This window comes from Auxenochlorella protothecoides (assembly GCF_000733215.1).
Source record: "Auxenochlorella protothecoides strain 0710 unplaced genomic scaffold scaffold78, whole genome shotgun sequence".
NCBI classification, from domain to species: Eukaryota; Viridiplantae; Chlorophyta; class Trebouxiophyceae; order Chlorellales; family Chlorellaceae; genus Auxenochlorella; species Auxenochlorella protothecoides.
Genome location: NW_011934236.1, coordinates 58,164 through 72,523, shown reverse-complemented (window position 1 = coordinate 72,523; position 14,360 = coordinate 58,164). Strand labels below are relative to the sequence as shown.

At 63.8% G+C, this 14,360-nt stretch overlaps 7 protein-coding genes across 7 annotated transcripts in view; 4 read left to right on the top strand and 3 right to left on the bottom strand.

Moving 5' to 3' along the window:
- F751_5980 (General negative regulator of transcription subunit 1) overlaps positions 1-381 on the bottom strand; it is a gene marked incomplete at both ends in the record, with an annotated part of 15,951 nt that extends 15,570 nt beyond the window's left edge. The window contains one exon of the mRNA XM_011400032.1: positions 163-381. Coding sequence (XP_011398334.1) covers positions 163-381 — 219 coding nt within the window. The remainder of the gene's footprint in view (positions 1-162) is intronic.
- A 580-nt stretch (positions 382-961) lies between these two features.
- F751_5979 (GTP-binding nuclear protein Ran-A1) lies at positions 962-2,178 on the top strand (the record flags this gene model as incomplete). Its single annotated transcript, XM_011400031.1, has 4 exons — positions 962-964; positions 1,137-1,209; positions 1,290-1,346; positions 1,646-2,178. The coding sequence occupies 4 exons, from the start codon at positions 962-964 to the stop codon at positions 2,176-2,178; spliced, it is 666 nt and encodes a 221-aa protein (XP_011398333.1).
- A 582-nt stretch (positions 2,179-2,760) lies between these two features.
- Positions 2,761-3,963, bottom strand: F751_5978 (hypothetical protein; the record flags this gene model as incomplete). Its single annotated transcript, XM_011400030.1, has 4 exons — positions 2,761-2,946; positions 3,107-3,145; positions 3,349-3,567; positions 3,706-3,963. 4 exons carry the CDS (start codon positions 3,961-3,963, stop codon positions 2,761-2,763), a joined length of 702 nt encoding a protein of 233 aa, XP_011398332.1.
- A 752-nt stretch (positions 3,964-4,715) lies between these two features.
- Positions 4,716-6,357, top strand: F751_5977 (UPF0553 protein; the record flags this gene model as incomplete). The annotated part of the gene is made up of 5 exons (XM_011400029.1): positions 4,716-4,779; positions 4,973-5,175; positions 5,360-5,494; positions 5,660-5,790; positions 5,958-6,357. The coding sequence occupies 5 exons, from the start codon at positions 4,716-4,718 to the stop codon at positions 6,355-6,357; spliced, it is 933 nt and encodes a 310-aa protein (XP_011398331.1).
- Positions 6,358-8,955: 2,598 nt separating this feature from the next.
- On the top strand, positions 8,956-9,900 carry F751_5976 (Protein GrpE; the record flags this gene model as incomplete). The annotated part of the gene is made up of 2 exons (XM_011400028.1): positions 8,956-8,982; positions 9,241-9,900. 2 exons carry the CDS (start codon positions 8,956-8,958, stop codon positions 9,898-9,900), a joined length of 687 nt encoding a protein of 228 aa, XP_011398330.1.
- A 411-nt stretch (positions 9,901-10,311) lies between these two features.
- Positions 10,312-12,410, bottom strand: F751_5975 (UDP-N-acetylglucosamine diphosphorylase 2; the record flags this gene model as incomplete). Its single annotated transcript, XM_011400027.1, has 5 exons — positions 10,312-10,340; positions 10,571-11,090; positions 11,208-11,411; positions 11,608-11,958; positions 12,198-12,410. The coding sequence occupies 5 exons, from the start codon at positions 12,408-12,410 to the stop codon at positions 10,312-10,314; spliced, it is 1,317 nt and encodes a 438-aa protein (XP_011398329.1).
- Positions 12,411-13,293: 883 nt separating this feature from the next.
- F751_5974 (Histone-lysine N-methyltransferase ATX2) overlaps positions 13,294-14,360 on the top strand; it is a gene marked incomplete at both ends in the record, with an annotated part of 3,481 nt that continues 2,414 nt past the window's right edge. The window contains 2 exons of the mRNA XM_011400026.1: positions 13,294-13,653; positions 13,815-13,906. Of these exons, the coding sequence (XP_011398328.1) occupies positions 13,294-13,653; positions 13,815-13,906 (452 nt within the window). The remainder of the gene's footprint in view (positions 13,654-13,814; positions 13,907-14,360) is intronic.

The window sequence follows — 14,360 nt, the reverse complement described above, 5'->3', positions numbered from 1 at the left end:
CGCGGCGTGCGCGTCGGCGCGGGGCCAGGCGGCGCCGCCCAGCAGGACGTCCACGGGGAAGGCGCCGCCGCCGGACAGGCCGTGCCAGAAGGACACCAGGGCACGCAGGCCGGCGGGGCTGGGGGGCGGGGGCAGGGCGCCGGCCTGCAGCGCCTGGGCGACGCCCAGCAGCGACAGGGAGGGGGCCGCGGCGTGCAGGGCCGACCCCAGGGCCTCGGCGTCCCAGGTGGAGGGGCTGGCGGTGAGCAGGCCCGCCACCTCCGCCACCGCCCGGTCGGTGGGTGGGGGGAGCCGGGCCAGCAGGGCGGGGGCGTCCGCCCCGGGCCCAGACTCCTCCAGCAAGCCCGCCAGGCTCACGCCCTCAGCCGAGGCTACTGCCATCGCGGCCAGGGCCTGCAGCGGGGTGCCTCGCTGTGTCGTTCTGCGGTGGGTTGATCGGCGAGAGCTTAGGGGGAAGGGGCGTGCGCAGGCCCCTTTTACAACATGAGGCGCACCCTGACGCTGAAAACATGACCAGTCGTGGTCTACGGCGCTTGCTGCAGGGCCTTGCAGGCACGCACCTGATGCTCGCACTCGAACGGGAGCAGGATGTCAGCGAGTGCCTCTCCAAGGCACTCCACCGGTGCCTTTCAGCTGGATGAGCAGATCATCCCACCATCGCGACGATCTCTGGTTCATTTGCATTGTCGGATGGACCATCGATGCCTCGATCGTCTTGCACACTCAACCCCGGGTCTCGCTCCCAGTTGGAGCGAGATGGCACCCCGGGCTCGAACATTGGCTGCCCCTTGCCCGTGCGCCATGCATGCCAGCAACTCGTCCACCTGACGCCCCCACCTCCCTCTCGCCCCATCCTTCAATCCCTTTAGCAAGCCCACATCTGGTCTGTGGCCAAAGCAGGCTGCAGGCAGTCCGTTTCGTGTGTGTGGCAGCCGTGGTGTAGCCGGTGCCCGAGGTTGTGATGGTGAGTCTTGGAAGGAGAGGGCGAGCATCCCATGAGCGGCAGCGGCGTGCCACTCTTTCTGGAACATGCAAGGGTGGCACTGGGAGAGACGTTCCGCTCTCAAAGCTGTCCCAGTGGGAGCCGCAGGGATCGCTCGCCTCTCATCCCTCCCCCACTTTGGCCGCGATCGCAGGCTCTGCCCGGGCAGACCACCCCCGACGGTGTGCCAGCCTTCAAGCTGGTGCTGGTTGGAGACGGCGGCACAGGTGCGTGGGCTCAGTTTGAATTCAGCTGCCCGGCAGTGGAGTTTAAGATCACACCGCCCATTCCCCCCGCCACACCCCAGGGAAGACCACCTTCGTCAAGCGCCACTTGACCGGAGAGTTCGAGAAGAAGTATGAGCGTGAGTGACTGGCTTGGCGCTGGGTATGCTGGGGAATGAAGAGGATGGGCATGCTGGTGTGGTGTTCATGGGAGAAGCTTCTGCGGATGATCACTCACAAGTCCTTCGTCGGCACTCACCTGATCCCCACAGCACCACTGTCTGCATTGGTATTGGATTGTGGAGTGCACTGCTACCCAGCCTGCCCTGCATCTGGACTGGTAACCACCCCTGCGCCAGATGTGTGTCCATGGGCCCACTCACCCCTCGGCTCCACAACTCACGCCCCTCACAAGCCCACCATCTCACCTCCCCTGCAGCGACCATCGGCGTGGAGGTGCACCCCCTGGACTTCACCACCAACCGCGGCAAGCTGCGCTTCTTCTGCTGGGACACGGCCGGGCAGGAGAAGTTTGGCGGCCTGCGTGACGGCTACTACATCCACGGCCAGTGTGCGATCATCATGTTTGACGTCACCTCCCGCCTGACCTACAAGAACGTGCCCACCTGGCACCGCGACCTGTGCCGCGTCTGCGAGAACATCCCCATCGTCCTCTGCGGCAACAAGGTGGACGTGAAGAACCGGCAGGTCAAGCCCAAGCAGGTCACCTTCCACCGCAAGAAGAACCTGCAGTACCATGAGATCAGCGCCAAGTCCAACTACAACTACGAGAAGCCCTTCCTGTACCTGGCCCGCAAGCTGGTGGGGGACCCCAACCTGCACTTTGTGGAGCAGGTGGCGCTGGCGCCCCCCGAGGTCCAGATCGACCTGCAGCAGCAGCAGGAGTACGAGCGGCAGCTGACCGAGGCCGCCAACATGCCGCTGCCAGACGCAGACGACGACGACATGTGAGGATGTTGGTTGTTGGCTTGGGGTATGCGCTGGGGTTGGGGTGTCGGTCAAGTGGGCTTGGTAAGGACCAGACGGGAAGTGCTGCCATCATGGCACCCTCGGGCTGTTGCGGTGAGGGAACACCTGGCACCCTTCCATGGGATGTCTGGCCGGGTTAATTTTTGGGGTAGCATTCTCAAGAACTCCTCCCCCATCCCCAACTCCTCCTCCCCCTTTGGCTGTTACTGCAGTGCGGAGTGATGAGCTGCCCAGGCCACCCTGCTTGCCAAGCATGCAGGATATTCCCCGGCTCTGTCTGCAGTGTGTTGCCCCAGGTCTGGATTCAGAAACAGCATGGCTGGCCATGGCGATTGCAACTCAGGCGGCAGAGTGGGGGGTTGGGCATCGAAGGGACCCCATCAGAGAGGAGGGCGAGGAGGGGTAGGCAAGGATGACTGCGCTGCCATGCTGGGCTGCCGCGCCCCAAGCTGCCGATGCCTCCAGCTCGGCGCCGAGAGGAGGCAGCACACTTGCCGAAGCCAAATGCACGCCACCAGATCTTAATGCTGTTCCTATGAGCTTGGCACCTCTGCCCCGGCCAGGTCAGGCCTCCATCTTCTTCTGCGCCAGCACCGCATGGAAGGGGTCGTGCATGCCGCCGCCCAAGGCACCGGCCGCCGTCCAGAATTTGCCCAGGAGGGAGGGGTCCTCGGGCACAGAGACGCGATTGATCACCTCTGGCTGCTCGTACCCCGGACAGGCACCAAAGTACTGCTTCACCAGCTGGATCTGGGAGGGGGTGGGTGCAGGGACAAGAGCGATCGACAGGGCTGGGCCTCCGCGCGGCCTGGCCATCCATACGACACTCCCCTCCAAAGCGCAAAGCAGTGACAGGCTCAGAGGGCAAACCACACAGCTCCCTCTCCTGCCACTTCAAGTATCCCCTCACCCTGCTGTAGTCCGTGCCGTCCCTCCAAGCGGCAATTGCCTGGGAACAGGAGGTAGGAGCGCATGGTGCTGCTGAAACTTGGGTGGAAAGGTATCGCAATGGCGGCGGTGCTTTACCTGTTGAATCTCTCTTCCACCCTGCCTTCTCACAGCTCACAGCAGCATGTTATGAGACCAAACCACTCCCTTATGACCCCCCATTCCCAGTCATGGACGCACTCCAAACAACAAAGCACAACTAACCTTGGTGAAGAACATGCGGTTGCTGAAGGAAACGATGAACACGCCCCCTGGCTTCAGCACGCGCAGTACCTCCCCAAACACCCGCTCCGGCTGCTGGAGGTACTGCACGCTGACAGTGCACAGCACGGCATCAAGGGAGTTGTCTGCCAGCGCCCAGCCCGTCGGATCCACATTCAGGTTCCGGAGGAAGAAGGAGTCCAGGCGGGGGTTGCGCGACAGCTGCATGGAGATAAACAAGGCTGGCACTTTTACTTATTCTCTCGTTGACCTCCCTAGGAAGCTCCAGAGGCGAGGCGGCTTTGTCAACATAATTTCTTTGACAAATCACAATAGTCCTCCACTGAAACCTCTCCTCACCTCTTCTGCATTCATGCCGTGGCCCACTACCTTGGCGTAGGTCACTTCTGGGGGGAGGTGGCTCACCCAGCTGCTCATGAGATCCAGCATCGTGCCCCCTGGGGGAAGCCTCTCCCGGTACAGCTGTGTGAGCTGGGCTCTGAACCCGTCATCGACATGTTGCACAATCTTTGGACTGTCGTAGAACATCGTGTCATCGCTGGGGTCCATCTTCTGCCGCTGGGAACCGGTGAGGACCTCACGAGTGGCCACCCGCATGGCCATGGCGTTGCCTCGACGGCGAGATCCTGACGAGGTAAGAAGTGTCCTGCAATGATTCAATGTCGCCCCCTGAAAACTTTGCGGCGTGCATGGACATGCACGAGTGGTGAGGAATGCTGTTGTCATTGGTCAGCAACCTGGGCCGAGTCGACCCTTGTATTGATCGAGATTACACTCGATGCAATGTAAGGAGAGTTGTAGTAGAATGAGGGAGCCCAGGAGGCATGCATGAGGTTTTCATCGTGGTATGCGCACCAGTGACGGTCATGCGCCCATTCGTCCACGTGATGGATCACTGGCGTCGACAGGTTGTGCCACTCCCGAGAGCGAGAATATCCCAGGCTTGAAGAAGACCGTCGGGGCAACGGTGCTTATGCACAGCATGCCTTGTCCTTGCGCTTCGATCCCATTCAGATGGACAGCGATGCCTAGCTGGGCATTCCTTGTCTCGGGCTAGGTCTCCCAGTGGCACGGTGTCTGCAAATCGGTGAGCACCGGCTCCATTCCTGCACCTTTTCGTGGATAAATCCTGAGACACATGACACCGTGGGCCATTGTAGCTTCATTGTGCTCGATGTGCATGTCAAAGGAGTGGACCTACTTGGGTGTATCAGGGAAGCAACATCATGGATCTTGAAGGCGCCTCAATCCCAACATCACTCGATGCCCGAGGCATCAGGATGCACCGCCAACCCCCCTTGCAGCACTCCAAAACAGCCGCTTCAGCCGCCATGCCTTGCTGCTGCGACATGGTGCGGCAGAGTGCCGCTGCAGTGGCTCGGGTCGGCACCCACGTGCAGATCAGCAAGCCAGGTGCGTCGCCGGAGTGACACGCCGGCAGGCACTCACTCTGCCTCCGTGGGAGCTCAGATGGGAAGCATGATGGGCAGAGGCTGCTTTGTCTTGACTCAGCATGGGGGTTTGAGCAGTGCCAGTGTTGCATAGACTGTGCTGAACCGCAGCGGGCCACCACGCCCATTTCCCACCCTTCTCCATCACACTGCAGCCATCGCGGCGGTAGCGGCTTCCATCAGAGCCTCCCACGCAGCCAGACTGGTGGGCCCCGCCGCCTGGGACACGAGGGTGCACTTCCGGGACACACTTCGCCCTGAGCTCACACTGCGGTACTGCCTGGTACTGGACGCCCTTAATTTTTGCTTCTGGCCTGAGCCGGGGCTGGAGTACGAGCACCTGGCCACAGGCCTCAAGGTGCCTGCGGAGCGCAGGCTTGGCGGTATGTGTGTGTGTTGCTTGTGGGGCGACAGGAACAAGCCCTGTCCACAGTCCACTTTCATGTGCGAGGACATCACACCACTTTATCAACCCAACAAGCCCCTACGCCACCCCCAGGCCACTTTCCTCACTGCTGCACTCCCCTCTTCCCCCAGCACAGGCCTGTCTGGAGGCGGACCCCCAGGTGCTGTCTGATGACAGCCTGGCCGGCGCCACGCCCGCCATGGTGCAGCGGCTGTTTGGGCGAGAGTGCCCTGTACCCCTGGCCGACGAGCGCGCGCGCTTTCTGGCGGAGGTGGGTCACATGGAGGGACTGTGCTGTTGCAACCGGCCTCCCAGAGTGCCCTTGGACCTGACCATGTTGGGACGGTGATGCTGTGCCCTCCTCGCGTAAAACCACCCTGCGTGCCTGGTGATCCATCACAAGTTCCCTCAGCCCTTGCCCTCCACACGTCGCCAGATCCCCAAGGGTCTGAGGCGGCATGGTGGCCAGGTGACCGGTCTGGTGGCAGCCGCGCAGCAGTCGGCCGCAGCCCTGGTGGACCTCGTGGTCGAGGCCTTTCCCGGGTTCCGGGATCAAGCGGTGTACCGGTGCGTCCCGGGGCCGAAGTCTGTGCTGCAAGGGTCCTGAGGAGAGGGCGTTGCTTCCCGGCCCAGCCTGCACCCCAACGCTGCGGGAGGCACCATTCCGCCGGCTCTCCACTCCCTGCACTCCTGCCCACCAAACAACCTCGCTCCCCCCCCGGCCCCTCCCCCAGGGGCCGGCAGGTCTTCTTCTACAAACGCGCCCAGATCTTCGTGGCGGACGTCTGGGGCGCGTTTGGGGGCGGCGGCCCGGGCGCCTTCCACGACGTGCAGCGCCTGACCATGTTTGCCGACTATCGCGTGCCGGCCCAGCTGCGTACCATGGGCATCCTGCACTACGCCACCGCCTTGGCCGAGGCCGTGGATGCTGGGAGGGAGCTGCCCGCAGGGGGCGAGGCGGAGGTGGAGATCAGGGCGGCGACTGTGGAGGCCGTGGAGCTCATGCGGGGGGCGCTGGCGCCCAGCCTGCCGGGCATCACGAGCGTCACGCTGGATTGGTGGCTGTGGGAGGCGGGGGAGGCTGGGAAGGACGCCCAGAGCCCTCACCATCGCACACTGGTTCCCTACTACTGAATGAAGCTGGGTGGATGAGTGCTGACAGTCTGTTTTATCCCAAGACGTAACACAGTGTGAACCATTATTAATACAATAGCGCTGACAGTCCAGCCTCAGCACATGGTCATGGGGGCATGCAACGGGTATGGAAGGGGGTATGACTTGGATGGGAAGGTGAAGTTGCCAAGGAGACATCAGCTGGGAGCAAAAGAGGTATGCGAGATTGTCTCTCATATACGCCTCTTCAAACTCGAGGAGCGGCGCCTCTGCCGGGTTCAGGGCTTCCTGCAAGCCCCTAGAGCGTAGGAGCAGGCACCGCAGGGGCAGCGGTGCTGCTAGCCGTGGCGCCGCCAGCCTTCCCCTTGCCCAGGAAGGAGGAGACGTAGCCCTTGAGGGTCTCGGGGCTCAGCTGAGTGCCCAGGTATTTGCTGGCCAGCTGGGAGAGCTTGCCGTAGTCGCTCTCCTTGCCAGGCTCCAGCTCCCTGCCTTCCTCCTTCTTGAACAGGCCCAACAGCTTCTCCACTAGGGTGTGAGCTCCAAACCCACCGCCGTGCCCTCCAGCACCGGCCTCACTGCAGGGATGCATTGGAATGTCAGGTCAGTGGCTGTGTAAGAATATGGCTGTGCCAGTAACACATTGAGATTCTGAGAACGAACAAAAGATCGCTCATTACACACACGTGTGCTGGAGCACATCTTACCAAGGCGGTGTAGGATGCAGCTATCTGCAATGACGACCTGACGCAATCCTCTCCCAAAACAACCTGCCCTATCTCCAAAAGCAACCACCTGACCCACCCTGTTGTCCCAGCAGGCTTGTCCAAGAAATCCTTGGCTGCGACCTTAGCCTTGTCCAGGTACCCGGCGATGCCAGCCTTGGGAGCACCGCCCTCCTCCACGGGGTGCTTGTCCAGGTAGCTCCGGGCCGCATCCTTGGCCTTCTCGATGTAGCTGGAAGCACCGGCGGCCGGCTGGCCGGTCTGCCCGGAAGCGGCCTTCCCCTCGAGACCTCCAGGAGTCGCATGGGTGGGAATGGCGCCCTCGGCCGACGCTACGGATGCATGGCCCTGCTGGTTGGGGTCGATGGGGCCAGGCTTCTTATTCAGGTAGCCCTCCGCCAGGTTGGTCAGCTTGTCGCGGAACCCCCCGCCTCCGCTCGCCGTGGTGCCAGGCTCGCCATGGACGCCCTCGGCTCCCTGCTCGCCAGTGCCAAGGTACTTTCCTGCCAGGCCCTTTAGAGACTATGGAAAGGAGAAAAGGAATAAGGTTGGGTATTCACCGTCGGACATCGGGCAGTGTACTGGTCATACGAACGCGTCACTCACGTCCATGCCGATCTTGGAAGATGTACTCTTGTCACCCACGTTGGATCGCTGGATGAGAGTAGAGGCGTTTGATGGTTGTTATGTCGCAAAGCTGATGCAGGGGGAGCGGGCCAGAGGGTGTCCCTGGGTTTCCGATCTTCGTCGATCGACCCAGCAGGAAGCTGTGATGAATCTGGTCCTCCCAGGGTTTCCCCCTCGCCATAGGCAATGGGTGGTCCCCACATAGCTGATTCTTTCGCCGTAGCATTCCGTGTATATTGTTGCGACCTTTATCGTGTCAAAATGCTGTCGCATATGCTGCGCATGGAGGCCTCTGTGACACAGGTTTCGACGGCGAGGCGGACATTCTTGCGCTGCCTTTCGACGGTGGGGAGCCATGTAACCTTATTGATGGGCAATAAATCGGGGAATCTGCTACGTCTTATCGCTTGGCACAAATTGTGAATTTTTCTCCATGTTGATTAGGGCAGTCATGTAGATCGCCTTGCTCATGCATCCCTCCAATCACTGCAACTCCCATGCCAGGCACCCCCCGAGGAGAGCCTCATGGACAAGGTCAAGAACACCGTGAAGAAGGCGGTCGGTCAGGGAGACGCAACCTACAATGATGCAGAGCAATCCGCAAAGGATACGCTGGAATCTGAGCTTAAGGATGGAGAGACCAGCCCCACCCAGGGTGGCATGCAGGCTGACAACTTGGAGTCAACCAACACGGGGCACGAGTCTTGGAGGTATCAGAATGCCGACAAGGACGCAAAAACCTAGGGATGCATAGTGGGCGGCAGCAGCGGCCTCCCGGGAACACTTTTGGTTTGTGCACATATTTTTGGCCTTTCAGATACCATTGCTTGGCCACCTCAATGCAATGGAGTCTCATGAGTGAGCGCTGCGCTGAGAGTCCATACATTCCAGCGGAACACCCATTTAAAAGGAGATACACATGGATGTCCTGGATGGTGCGCGTCCCCACCCGACGAGAACCAACTGGCTGGCCTCCCAAGACATGGACAATCATGCACAAGGAGATGAATGGATGATATCCAGGTGTTTCATCGCAATTGACAGGATAGTGTCTCAAAGTGCATGCTGCTGCCCGGGCCTGAGACTCGGTGGTGTCTCATGGTCGCGGATTCCTTCAACCCAGGGCCACCGAAGCACGGGTACCCAAGAGTCCCGCTTCTGGTACCATCATCCAGCAGAGGAGACCGAGCAACATGTCGGGACATCCTGCAAATGTCTCTTGCACTCGACAAGTAACATATGCTTCCATAGTCATCCTCTTGCACTCACCATGTTGGGAACAGCAGTGCCATCCTTGGTGCGCTGCGCGCCTGCAGGCTCGACCTTCACAGCGTCCCGACGGCACCCACGGACCGCGCACCTGCGATGCCTTCATGCAGCCCCTCGATCGTCCCAGCTGAGAACCCCAGGAAGGCCCAGCTGGGCGTTGAGCGCCGAGGAGGTGAGCGTGTGCATCTAAGGATGTGCTGGGAGTGACCTGCCATGCACCCCCGCCCCAGCCTCCCCCGTGGAACCTCTCCGCCCCCCTCCCAACCCCTCCCTTCTTCTCTCTCAGGGTGACGGCGCCTCCCCCTCCACCGCCACGATGGACCCCCCCTCTGCCACGGACGCAGAGGGCCTGCTGGCCGAGGCGCGGGAGGTGGCCTCCACGCGCCAGGTCACCGACGCCTTCGCGGCCACCTTCCCCGAGCGGCTGGAGTACCACCTCCGCGCCGCGAGCGAGGGCGGCCCCGCGGGCGCGGACGCCGCGCTGAGCGCGCTGCGCGACCAGCACCTGCGCCTGGCCGCCGACTACGACAACTTCCGGAAGCGCAGCGCCGCGGAGCGGGACAGCGCGCGCACCGCTGCCCGGGGCGACACCGTGCTGGAGCTCCTGGCGGTGGTGGACAGCTTCGAGCAGGCCGCGGCGGCGCTGAGCCCCGCCACGGACGGCGAGCGCAAGGTGGTGGCCGCCTACGACGCCGTGTACCGCCAGCTGGTGGCCGCCTTCCGGCGGCTGGGCGTGGAGGCGGTGCCGGGGGAGGGCGAGCCCTTCGACCCTGCGGTGCACGAGGCCATCATGCGCGAGCCTGCGCCCGCGGGCGTGCCGGACGGCACCGTCGTCCAGGAGTTCCGCAAGGGCTTCCGGCTGGGCGACAAGCTGCTGCGGGCGGGCATGGTCAAGGTAGCCTTTGCCGAGGACGAGCCCACGCAGGGTGGGGAGGAGGAGGCCTGAGGGTCCCATGGGCTGTTGATGAATGACATTATGATGTTTGGTACACACCTCGGGTTGCCCGCCAAACCCATGCGAGGCAGAAGGGTCAGCAAGCTGGGCGTGCCGTCGTGGGCACGTGGCGGGTGGGTGGGTTAAGAAACACAAGACATCAGGCCCCGGGCGGCGCCGGGTCACCAAGACCCGGACCCGGTGGCGCAGGTCATGCGGGGAGCCGAGGGCGAAAGGGGCGCAGGATCCTCCCGTGCGCTGATCGCGCGTGCCAGCCAGGGGTGGAGCGCAGCGGGGTGTGTGCCACGCAGCGCCTCGGCGCCTGGCTATGCCCCTGTGCGCATGGGTGAGTGCGTGCCGGGGATGCTCGATCAGGGCGGGAGTCGCGGCAAGGCAGTGCATGCAAAGGGCTTTCGCCTCGATTCACGACCTGATGTTGGGCATCTGCATGACTCGAACCGACACATGGGTGATTGTCTTTTGCTGGTTATGGGCAATGGAACACACCCCAGGCCCCCCCAGCCATGGTGGAGGATCAGGGAAAGGACGGCACAGAGGGATCCCCCCACTCATCCCATCCGGCAGTGCAACACGTGCATCTGGCCCCAGCAGTCCCTGCCCTCCATATTGAGTATGGCAGGGTGGCCCCCCCTCCTACCTGATGGGCCCAACCCCTGCCCACCTTTGTCCCCGCCCACCAGCTGCAGGCGTGCGTCCCAGGGACGGGTAAAATCCTGCCCCCCACACACGTCCTCCAGCCCCTCGCCGGCGTAGGAGAGGAGGGGTGACACCTCCACACCCTCCCCGCAGCCAACGCGGCCGCCCGCGCGCCGCACCCAGCCGGCGTGCAGCGCCAGCACCGCTTCGCGCGCCGTCTCCGGGCAGTCGCTCCCCGCGCCCGGCCCGTTCTTCACCGGCGCAAATTGGGCGGCGCGGTCCACCTCCACCAGCCGCACGCCCTCCGCCAGGCCAAAGGTGTCAAAGATGAACAGCTCCAGTTTGACCCCGGGGCGCGTGCCCCCGCCCAGGCAGGGAACCGCCTTGCGCGCCACGTGGAAGCGCGGGGCGGCCTCCAGAGCGTCCGTTGCGCGCGCCAGCCAGGCCAGGGAGAAGAAGTGCAGGCAGGCGTTGGACCAGGCGTAGCGCAGCGCGCCCGTGGACGGGTTGCGTGCTGCTGCGCGCGCCTCGCTCAGCTCGCTGTACTCCAGCACCGCGAGGCGGCCGCCGCGCCGCGCCAGCACGCCCACGCGCTCCCCCGGCGCCGCCTTCTGCAGCACGCGGCAGCCCAGTTCGGCTCGGGCCGCCAGGCACGCGCCCACCCAGGCAGGGTCCAGGGGGGCGGCCAGCGCGTTGTCCACGGGCCAGACGTCCAGCGCCGCCACGCCGCGTGCCGCCATGTCCGCCAGGGCGCCAGAGCGCCGCAGCGCGGCGTACACCCCGCCGTTGCCGTCGGGGCTCAGCGCCAGCCGGCCGGGGGCGGCGAGGATGGCCTCGCCCGAAGGTGTCAGCGCCGGCAGCTCGCCCTGGCGAGACCAGGGGGTCCTCAAATTTGAGTGGCGCAGGTGAGAGAGGTCGCCGGCCGTTCAGAAGCCTTCTGGCCCCATTGGGTACATACAGATTCAGACCACAGCCACGACCCTCCGCCCATGGGAGCTTCAACACGACTCACTACATCACCCTCACCACCTTGACCCCCATAAAACTGTCCTCCCTGCGCACCTGCTGGAAGAAGAACACCTGCTCGGCATCCAGCCCAAACCAGGCGTGCGCCTGGAAGAAGGCCCGGGTCTCCACATCCGTGGCGGGGCTGGTCATTATGTACCAGGGTATGCATGGTCGAGGCGCGCTTTCCTCCCGCTGGGCCAGCTGCTGCAGCCGCAGCAGGCGCTCAGCGTGCAGCCGAAACAGGGACTTGCGGGAAGGCAGGCCGATGTCATAGCAGCCCTTGGGCGCGGGGCTACCCAGGCGGGTGCCCTGGCCGCCGGCGAGGAGGAGGCCAGCGACCCTGCCGCCGGCGATGGCTGCCAGACCCAGCGCCCGCCACTTCCCACGCTGCTCCTCGGTAGTGTCCTGCGATGAGAGAGAAAGGGGGAACAGAGGGGCAATTGACAATCATCCTGGGCGGCTAGCTCAAGCATCAGGTGCCGCATGCCCTGCTGGAGTGGCCACTGCCCATGTGTGGCTGGTTTTGTGGGCGAGACTCTGCATTACAATACAAGTACACACCCTGATGCACCTGGGCCCCTGCCCAGTCCAAAGGTCCTCAGGACAACACCGCCTCATTTATACATGATCCCACGACTTCCCACCTGAATGGTTTGGACGCCGTCGATGGGCTCCACGCCCTCCTCAGCATCCTCCGTCATGGTCACGCTGGCCTGGAATATGCGCTGCACGCGGGCAAAATCGACGGCCTCCAGCTGTACCTGGAAAGCCGTTCGTACCTCTCCATCGAGGGTGAGCAGGTGGTCCCAGAGGTGGCCCTGTCCAGCAGTCCTCAGGGCTGCCTCCAGCCCGCCCATTGCGCAGCTGTCAGGACAATTTTTGGGAGTGAGGCACAGATACACATCCTCTTGCGAGTGTTCAAGGTAGAAAGAATCAGGCTTCCAGTTCATATAAACAGATGACGTTTGCTGGCCACGGAGCTCGCATGAGCTGTCCAGCATCGGTGAGAGGAGCGCACATCTTCAAGGGCACCCCAACGGCACCTCCGTACCCACGAATCCAAGGTCTATCGTCTGCAGCAGGCTATTCCTCGCTACCACATCTCAAATTCATGCACAAAACATGTCGTTCTTGGGTGTAGGTAACCTCAACAATGTTGAGAAGGCTGGGAGTCCTGCGATCGGTGCTACACCTCGTCTTCCGGTTGCCGGGAAAGGAAAGAAAACCTGAATCCCACCCTGCCCAGCGAAACCGCGCGCACCCACGTTTGGAATCGTGGCGCAACGCCAAGATGGTTATTGAATTTCGAGGGTCGAGACCGTGTGCGCGGATGGGCCGTGTCACAGGCCTCCGCTGAGTGCGGCACCGAGCGCCCGAGCACGAAGGGCACAAGGTTCAGACACTGTTCCCAACTCGCACCCCGACACTGGCAGCCTCCCCATTCCGAAGACTGCCAGTCGGAAGACGGAAAGAGGTTACTTTTCGCAAGCGGCGCATGCGCGCAGCCCGACAACGGCCTTGTGTGAGTGATCAACCTGCCGAGATGCTACCGTACGACTCAGTTCGCCCCTGAAGTCCGAGCCACCTCTTCTGGTACGTGCATATTCCTGATGCTGGCTATTTTGGTGGTACGCCCCATGCGTCCTTGCAGCGCTCGCTGTGCACCTCGCATGGCAAGGCCCACCCTCGCTGCAAGGCGCGCGGGAACCCTGAGCTCGTGGCTTTCACCCATCGCAGGCCATGGCTGGCGCGGAGCCCTCCCTGGCCCGCCAGCGCGAGCCGCTGGTGGTAGCAGGTTCAGAGGTGGTGGGTCGCAGCCTGGCCATCTGGTCGGCCCAGCTCATGGAATGGCCCAAGGCTGTGATTACCGGGCACGACCCCGCCACGGGGCGGCATGCCATCAAGTACCGGGGCAGGGCAGGGCCCGAGACGACCGAGACCTGGGTCAATCTGGCTCGCACCCGGTTCCAGTGGGTGGGCAAGCCTCCCCCCGGCGCAGCCCCCAACCCGTCGGCCAAGAGCGCGCCCCCCGACGAGGCCCTCGTGGGCTGCAGGGTCAAGGTCTTCTGGCCGGGCATGGCCAAATGGTACCTCGGAAAGGTGAGGGGTGGACAGAGAGGGTGGAGCAGAGACACTGCATCCACTCCACCCCGTCCATCCTGCCTCTGGGTCTGTGTGTTTGCCCTTCCCTGCACCGGATTCCCACCTCTGCAGCTTCTTCCCCTTCCAACCCCCTCCGCCCCCCAACGCCCCTCCCTCAGGTCGTGGGGTTTGACGCCAAGACCCGGCAGCACAGCATCAAGTATCGGGACGGCGATGCGCAGCACCTCACCCTGCGGCACGAGGCGGTGCAGTACGTGGACGTGCCCTCCCCCGCCGCCGGGCCCTCCCCGCCCAAGTCCGCCAGCCCCGGCGCGGGCAAGGAGCCCGCCGGCGGCGCGCGGCCCGCCAAGCGGCAGCGCGGCAGGGGCCCCACCCCCGACAGCGGCACGGGGACGGGCGGCGGCGACGCTCCGCGCAGCGGGCTGTCCTCCTTCACGGCGGAGGCGAGGCCGGGCGCCAGGGGCGGCTCCAGCCCGGGCGCCGTGGACGGCCCCGTCCAGCCCAAGAGGCGGCGCGGGCGGCCCAGCGCCGCCGACGCCGCCGCCGCGGCGGCCAGGGCGCGCGCGCCACCCTCCGCTGGGCCCGCCAGGTCGGCCGCGGCACGGGGCGCGCCCGACGCACCCCGGCGCGGCCCCCGCGCCTCCGACTCCCTCACCTCCGGCTTCTCCAGCGACAGCTCGGGGGAGCAGCGGCACCTCCGATGA